The 9,374-nt window shown below is 38.6% G+C and overlaps 1 protein-coding gene across 1 annotated transcript in view; it reads right to left on the minus strand.

Annotated features, from left to right (window-relative positions):
- Positions 1-4,625, minus strand: part of LOC107820741 (phosphatidylinositol 4-kinase alpha 1) — a 42,313-nt gene extending 37,688 nt beyond the window's left edge. The window contains 3 exon segments of the mRNA XM_075252343.1: positions 2,528-2,683; positions 2,778-3,119; positions 3,405-4,625. Coding sequence (XP_075108444.1) covers positions 2,528-2,683; positions 2,778-3,119; positions 3,405-4,244 — 1,338 coding nt within the window. The 5' untranslated portion in view covers positions 4,245-4,625.
- Positions 4,626-9,374: the final 4,749 nt, after the last annotated feature.

The following is a 9,374-nucleotide window of genomic DNA, read 5'->3' on the forward strand; positions in this document are numbered from 1 at the left end:
CACAAAAATGCTTACAGTTGTTGTTAGCTTGTTGTAAATGGAAAGATGTGAAATAGACATTTTGATAGAGTTTCTTTAGCTTTTTAAGGCTTAGCCTGCTTTATTCAAAGTTTGTGTATATTCCTGCACTCTCATATTGGTGGTTTTACTGCGACAAGATTCTTACTATACCTATCCAAAAAATAAAGAGGAAGAGGAAGAGCCAGATGGCATATTCTTCTTTTGTGGACTACTAATGTGCGTCAGGCACAAAACAAAATTAAAAAGAAGGGAGAAAGCCCAGATTTGCCCCTCTACTATGGTATATTATTTACATTTGTCCCCTGTTATACTTTTCGTCCAAATCAACCCCTACCGTTAACAAACTTGTTAGAATTGCCCCTAACCCTAACGGTCCTCCATTATGGCAGCCGACCCCTCAATTAAAGAGCCACGTAGATAGCCAAGTCAGCACCTATTTTTAAAATGCCTTTATAGTAAATAATTAAACTCACTTAAAATCCCTAAATTTAATAGCCCCACATCATAGCAGCTCCTTCTTCTCCGTAAAAGACCTCCACTGCTGAAAAAGTTGAGGTTCATCAAGAGGAATCGGCTGCACCTTCAAAGAAATCACTCGGTGCATTAAATTCTTCCATAAATTTCCCTTTCCCCCAACTTGCTCTCTTCTTTCTCCATAATTAGAGTAAATGAATCAATTATTCTTCTACCAGACCCTTTTGTCACATGTTATTTCTCCTGATTGCCTTCTCCACCTCTTCAGCAAGTTGAGAGGTAAAGCTATTTCCAATTAAATGTTAAATTATTTTAAGTTTCTTCTCCCCTAATTGGACAAGATGTGGGAGTTGAGGCTGAGATGGTTCGGGCACGTACAGAGGAGGAGTACGGATGCTCCTGTTAGGAGGTGAGAGAGGCTGGCCGTGACGGAGCTGAGAAGGGGTAGAGGAAGGCCGAAGAAGTATTGGGGAGAGGTGATTAGGCAGGATATGGCGCTACTTCAGCTCACTGAGGACATGATCCAGAATAGAAGGGTGTGGAGGTCGAAGATTAGGGTAGTTGGCTAGTAGGTAGTCGAGAGTTCCCCGTTCTTTTTTAGTAGTATTAGTAGCTCCTTTTTTTCGTTCGCTCTGTGTATTGTATGTTCCAGTTTGTTACTGTTTGATGCTATTTTCTGTTACTGGTTTCGTTGTTGTTGTTGTTGTTGTTATTGTCATTGTTGTTACTATAGTTGTCTTTCTCCCCTTTTCCTTATCATCCTTTGTCCCCCTATTCTTTATTTCTTCTTCCTCTTTCTTCTTCGTCTTCTTCCTTTCTCTCTTTTCACCTTTTCTTGAGCCGAGGGTCTATTGGAAACAGCCTCTCTACCTCGCCAGGTAGGGGTAAGGTCTGCGTACACACTACCCTCCCCAAATCCACTTGTGGGATTATACTGAGTATGTTGTTGTTGTTGTTCCTCCCTAATTATTTCTCCCCTATTTGTTGGAGTTTATTCGAGGATTGAGATTAGAAATTCTTGTTATGTTTTGCATATTTAACGAGTTGATTCAATTTGGTGGCATCTGATGCTAATTATTTCTTTTTAATTGATTTTTCAAATGAGTCTTGGATGGAAAATATGATGACCTTTCAGAGCAGTCATTCTATATGGTTGGTGGAATTGACGAGGCCATTGCCAAGGAATCTACAGCTTAGATTATGAACTCCATTGACTTTCTTTCATTCAACCGCTACTGGCTTCTGTTCATAAACTGTTGGACCTGGAAATGAAGCACCATCTTTTATGAATGCGTACTTTGTGGTTGCGAAAGAGCTTTAATGGAGAGGGTGAATATGGAGGTTACTCTGTGTGTAGTGTTCTCAGGTGGTGATTTTGAGAAAAATCGTTTGATAGAGGTGGTGCTTTTGGAATTTGTATTCCCGGCGATGATGGTGCGGTGAAGGGATGGGAATAGTTTAAGGAAAGGGGGTGGGGTTTGTTTGAAACTTTTCGTGGGACCCTTAAAAATTGCTGACATGGACAATTTAATTGAGGGGTCAGTCGCCATAGTGGAGGGTTGTTAGGGTTAGGGGCCATTATGACAAGTTTGTTAACGGTAGGGGTTGATCTGGACGAAAAGTATAACGGGGGACAAATGTAAATAATATACCATAGTAGAGGGGCAAATTCAAACCTTTTCCCTAAAAAGAATAAATAAAAAGTCATAGGACGTTATTGTACATAGTAATAGATGTGTTTATCCATATATGTCCAGTATAATAGTTTAATCAGGAAAAAATTACCGAAATGACTTATACTAGAACAAATGGTACGTAACAACGTTCTACCTTCCAGAATTGGCTCCATTTGCAATATGCGGAGCAAATGACTAGCAACTTTAACTTGCAAATAATTTTATCTAGCGACTCCAAACAACAGGCAATGTTTACTACCTCTTGATTCATCAACAAACATCCATTTACTTCCACTAGCTTATGATTAATGTGTGCGAGTTATTCAATGGCCAGTAAACTGCAAGGTAAAACTAACCTCTTCCTCATAACGATTCCTTTCACAAATAGGAAACCCCATAATAAAAGTGTCCACAGGAGATCGATCCTTGTTCCATCCAAACTGAATTATCTCGCAACTTGTCTTCAACACGCTTTCAAACAAGGCCCCCTGGTTGCTGCCCCAACTGTCTGCCTGTGGTGAAAAAACCCATAATCAAGAAGTTATGCTAGATTCTGCAATCACCATTGAACCATTAAGTGCGACTTAATGCAGCTGAATGTTGTACCTGAGCACATGTCGCCAGCACAAGAGGCTTAAACCGAATGAGCAGCACTCGAAGCATCTGACCATCACGAGCAACAGCAGCATGGGAAATTCCAGAAAGCAAGGAGCGAAATAGCTCTTCACATGCTCTCAACTTTCGCCACACCGAGAATAAACATGCCTCTGCAGCCTCTATCAATGAAGCAAGAGCTCCCTGCAACAATCTTTTTGATGATTTTCCATCCAAATCAAGGGATGCAAGAGTTTTAATCTGCAATCTGGCTGCTGCTTGATAAACAGCAAGTTTGGCATTGATCCTAACTTTCAGCAACTGCCCTTGTTCTGACCAGTCACGCTTCCTTATCTGCCAGTCAACCAAGTTAATTAGACCATCCTTTTCACTAACTTTTTCATCTTCTCTTCTAACGAGCAATAAACCACACATTTAACGAAATAAACTGCAATTACATCATGCTTTCTAGTAACATGCAATTTCTACTCTGAAGAGCAAAGGCACTGCGGATAATTAAACAGAATAAACTACATTTTAAACCAACCCTTTTTCCGCAACAATGCAGCTACTATCCTAAAGACCAAAAATTCACCACATATATTAAACTGAATAAACAGCAATATCTTGAAATGTTACCTTTAAAAATGCTACCATCGACTGAAATTGCAGCTTTACGATACCTCTAACATTATCCAATAGATTGGCCTCAATAGAGACTTTTTCCAGGACATTTCCTATCAATTTCAAAGCCATTTCTCTTTTCTCAAGGCTATCAAGTGGCTCCTCTTCGAATGAGGCAATAGCTCGTTGTTTCTCTGCGCTGCCATCTCCATCATTGTACCCACCACCACTACTTCCACCTAACAAATCTATATTGCTAACGCTCATAGGTGAACTATGAGAGGAAGAAGTTCCAAGAAGCTCTCGGGGAGAGCTAGGGACGAAATTATCAAACTGCTCGAGCAGACCCGAAACCAACTTATTAGCATCAGAAGGAACAATAGGAGGGAAATAATAACACATTGCTTTCAAAACTGCCTTCGATATCCCCAAATCTCCACTCCTGTTACCTAAAGCTGATGTCACAATATCCCCCGTGAATCTAGCTATGTCGGCAGAAAATTCCGGAGATAATTCACATGCTTTACAAATATATTCCAAAAAATCACGGAAAAATGAAACAATTGAGTCGTTTGTAAGGGATTGAGGCCAAAAGTGCGGGTTAAAAGAGGAAGGAATTGAACGATAGAAGGCGAGAACGAGGGATTTGGGCATTTCATCCGAATGGTTAGGACATTTGGAGAGGAATCGTGCAAGGGCGAGCATGCCATTGAGTTGAGACCTTGAAACCCTAGGAGAAGATCCAACGAGTAAGGCTTCTGCTGGAGGGCATCTGCCGCATATCCATGCTAATTTCTCTGCGAATTGAGCTGGGTTTTGTGCGATTAAATCACATAGCTCAATCAATGACTCCATTTTTAGAAATAATTATGTCAACAGAATGAACCAAAAAAATTAAAGAAATCACAACTAGATCAGGAAATAATAGGCAAAATTAAAACTGGAAAGGGCCCGATCGGCTGGATCAGGGACCTGGAGGAAAATGGAAATGTGACGGAGCCAAAAGAATTCACGAATGCGGTAATGGATATTATAGATTTAATAGGAAAATTGTAATAAGAATGTGTCAAAGAGGATAATGGAGGAGAAATGAGGTGCAATTCGTGAATTCCGATGCCGGCTCCTTGTTACGTCGCTGTTTTTTTTTTTTTTTCCTTTCTTTTTCAGGTTGGGGGAAGCACACTGCACATCGCGCGCCTCGCTCAGATTTTTTTGTTCTTACGTTCGTACTACTATGTCTTTTTCCCCAGATTTTGATGCAGGCGCGAATTATTCGGCAAAATTAACTGTACTCCGTGCGTCTCGTAATTTCATACTGAGTAGCAAGTATTATTTGATGAAAACAAAAGTACTAGTAAGTATTATTTAAGTAGGGAAAAAATTCAAATTTGCCCCTACACTATATATGAAATAGTTTAAATTTTTATTTTTTTTAAAGTTGGGTCAAATATTGCCATTATCAAAATGGGCTAAATTTATTTTGCTAACGGAAAGTTAATCGAAAAAGGGTCAAATATATCTTCTACTATGTGAAAAGGATTATTTATACCCCCTGTTATCCAACGGGTCCACCACATCCCCTAACGTTACAAAATAGGTGAAAAAATACCCTTTCACCTTCGGGGCATCCACCACGTCCAATACCATCCTACGTGGTCTGACATTTTACTGAGTGCCACGTGACAATACCACCTCACTGCCCCAACCCCCATTTTATTTCTTTCCCACTTTTTCCTCCACCGCCACTTCGCATTCACCCAAACACCACCGCTAACATCACCTAACCACCACAATCACTAACTCACTTCCAGAACTCCCTCCTCGCGGAAGTCGCCCCTCCTCTTTGTAATTGCACTAATCCTTAAACATGAATAATAAAAAAAATCCCAGAAAAATGGTTGCATATGCACTTTAGAGTAAGATTGTAAATGAATTAAATCAAATTCAATAAACAAAAAAGTGTGAGAAAATTGTCAACTGACAAGGCAAAATAGTATCCTAGAAGAATCCCATGAAAAACAATCTGGTGATGGCATCATTATGACATATGACAACAAATGTTGGGAAATAACTATAAAAAAAAATCTCGCATTAATTACCTCAACTTAATAGATGACGCATACTGGAAAAGCTATATGTGAAAAAGCCATATTTGAACACCTGATCTCCAGTAGAACCATAAAGCTATTCTTCATTGTTCCAAGATGCATGCACAGTATATTTGTCAAATAGTTGCTACTCGCTGAAACAATTACAAGTCCAACAAATCATATGCGATTCAAATAGAGTTAAAGGCTCCTTTCTCTAGTTTTATTAATTATTGTTACGTACTCTTTTGTAAGTCAAACACATCATCTATGATTTTTTCTACCTTTTTTTACTATGATTTGAAAAGTCACATAACTTCATCGTGGCTCATGTTTTCCAATATTTACTCACTATCTTGTAATTTCAACTTTAAAGTTAAAGGAAAGCAATTCTAAATGTCTAAGATCAGTAGGAATAGTAGGTAATTGTAAGTAATTTATCATGTATTTAAAGTTTTTTATTTCCTAATTAAGAACAAAGAAAACTCACTGAGAAAATATAGAGTAGAAGAAATTATTTCACAATTGCAGTAGGAAGAAAGTCGGAGCTTTTTCCCTATAGTCAATAGTTGTGCAGCTAATTTAATTTTATTGAGAATTTATTGTTATTCACTTTTAAGGATTTTGTCACGCCCCGAACTCGGGGAGCGCGACCGGCGCTCAACCGAGTGAACCCGATCAAGCAAGCATGTTAGATACTTTCTACCCAAACTCTCTTATAAATAAAGATAATACATGTTTTCGTTAATTAGACAATAAAGAGATCATGTGTACAATACCAATTCATTACCATTAGTTACTTCATTTTAAAGTCTCAAATTACACACATTTTCATGGTATGAAGCGAAACAAGTAATTCAAACACAATATAACTTGTTTGACTTCCCCCAATACTAATATACAACTCACACTATGTCTACGGAACCTCTAATAGATATGAAAGAGTACTATGATAGTGCCGGCAACAAGGCTCTGGCTATACCTCAAACACAATATACGAGGAATAAAAGATACATGACCCTGAAATGAAGTGGGGATCACCAAGTCAGTTGGGAAGAGGGTGTACCGCTATCACTGATCAATGTCTCATGCTGTGGAACCACCTGCATCCATTGAAGATGCAGCGCCCCCGGCAAAAGAGACGTTAGTACATATGGAATAACGATTAATAATACAAGCAAGAACAATCATAATATCAGTGGAAGCCTCAAACAACATCAAACCTCAAGTTAGGACCAAGACAGTGTTCAAATAAATTTCTATATTTTAAGTTGGGAAATCTTTAGTACCAATATGCCAACGTTCACAACACCAATACCACTGTACGTTTATCACGGAATCCGATCACGACTCGATCAGCTAGGCAGTCTCATCTAAGACATCAACCACCATCACGATTTCAATTACAATTTCCAGCACAATCACCACCATGTGTGCGGCATGGCGTCCGATCACGACCCGATCGGCTAGGCCGTCTCACCACAATAATGTGTAGATCGACGTCATCCTTTTCTACCAATCATCTTGTTTCATACTTCTTTCACATCTTTTTATTTCATTGGCACTAGTGGCCACAATTATAAAATTATTCTTGGCACGTCGGCCGTATTTAGTATTTCATGCTCACCTTTTTCACTTTCAAACATCATCATCACCATCAACAACAAGGCGTTTCAAATCAAGGTTTTTAGTACACATGTGAGGAATTAAGAGTCTTAAGCACATAGAAATTTTCACAAGATTTGGCATAATAGCCTTCGTTTGAACTTGACTTGAAATCAAAATATTTTTAATGCACAGCTCATACGTTTGAACACATTCTCAAATAATAACATAACATGATAAAAGCATTTGGGATACATATTGAACATATATCTTTCAACACAGGCTTATTCGGAATAACCAATTTTATAATGAACAACTCGGGACTTATATAAATTACATGAATACCGTGAGATTCAATTCTAAGAGAGGAGTTTAGCCAACATACCTTGATTTAAGCTTTTCTTAAATTACTACAATGTTCTGAAAATCCTAGCAATTCCAATCTATTTTGAAACATAACAAAATTGAACACAAATTAGGAAGATATTCATGGTTTTAGCTCACTTGAGTATTTTATCAAATACTAGGTGTGCAAATTTGGCTACAAGGTTCTTCTACAAGATTTTCTTTATTCCACAACCCAATCTTTACTTATTTGAGCTCAACAATCTTCCCACAAACCTTATTGGTACATGCATGTATACATAATACCCTCACACCCAAGAATTATACTCCCAATCACCCATCTTTTACCCAAACTCGAAATTAAAGAATTGGGGAAATGAATTTTTACCTCTTTGAAGCCTTAGCAAGATCTTTGTGAAATCTTCAAGCCTTTAGCAAGAATTGATGAACAAAATAGCTAGGTCTTCTCTTTCTCTCTTGAAGATACTCTCACCTCTCTCTAAAAATATCAAATGAAACCTTTAAAAATGACCCCCAAAGCCTTTTTATAAAAATGGGATCATGTTATAAAAATCAAAAAAAATGGAGCCCTGTCACAGATATGCAGTCACATATGCGATCGCATAATGCTTATGCAGTCCGCGAAATGGGCCGCATAATATCCCTCCGGAACTGGGCAGTGTTGCCTCACTCTGCGACCGGTCTACGCTCCGCAAACCTGTTCTGTGGTCACATAATGGACCGCAGAACCTTTTTCAAAAATTTATCATGCTGGTTCTGTGATGGGATTTGCGGCCCGCAAATCGATTATGCGGCCGCAGAATGAACTGCACAATGGTCCTAAAATTTATCTCAAGTTTCTGCTTCATTCTGCGACAGTTATGCGGCTCGCAGAGTGATTCTACGGTCGCAGAATGAACCGCAAAAATGCCCTACACTTCCGGAAAAAAAATTCAACTCCCCAAACCACTAATCAACCCAAAAAGTCCGAGCCGCACGTAACCTACCTCGGCATCACAAAATCTTAAATTTCTTTACGAGATTTTAGGGGGCCTTAAAGATTTATACAGATACAGAAAAAAGGGGACGAGTGATGGAGGATTGTGGTAGTGGGTTCAAAGTAGTGATAGTAATTGTGGTGGTTGGGTGTTGTTGGCGGTGGTTGTTGGATTAAGGAGAATGTAGTGGTAGATAAAAAATGGGGGATGGGTAAGATGGGGTTGGATCGTAAGGTGACATTTTCACGTAGCGTCTACCTAAGTAAAATGTCAGGCCACGTAGGATAGTATTGGACATGATAAAGGCCTTGATGGAGAAAGGATATTTTTGCACCTCTTTTATAACATTAGGGGTTGTAGTGGATGAATAGTATAACGGAGGGTATAAATGATCCTTTTTCACATAGTAGAAGAATATTTTTAACCCTTTCCCGATATCCAACGAATTAGCACCGCAAATTGTCATGTGTGCATGGATTTAAATTAAACTTACTCTTGATACCCTGCTGCCCCGTTTTACCACCCCAACCTCTAACTTTTAATCCCTCCCCCCCTTCAACCACCATCTCTTCGGCAAATAGCCTTCATCCATAACAATAAGTTTGTCATGGAGTTTATTTTCTTGGCTCTAAAATTGTAGTTCAACCAAGAGCGCCCATTTTGAAATGACGATATATCGAAAAGAACCTTAAGTTTAACTATTGCGGCTCAAAAGAGAGTCAAGAAAGTACGAAACATGAATTAATTCTTGCAAATGTGATACTAGGTCTTTAGAATCACCTTGTTTTTAGTTTCTGGTATATTGCCCAAGACTTGCAAATGCCATATACTTTCATTGCTTTAGATTCTTTTTTCAGTATATATTTTGTTGGGTGAAAAGTGCGAATATTGGTTTCTGGTTCACATATGCTTATATTTTGTGGTATGTATTTATTTTTTTCCACAATTTT

This window comes from Nicotiana tabacum, chromosome 4 (assembly GCF_000715075.1).
Source record: "Nicotiana tabacum cultivar K326 chromosome 4, ASM71507v2, whole genome shotgun sequence".
In the NCBI taxonomy this organism is placed as follows: domain Eukaryota; kingdom Viridiplantae; phylum Streptophyta; class Magnoliopsida; order Solanales; family Solanaceae; genus Nicotiana; species Nicotiana tabacum.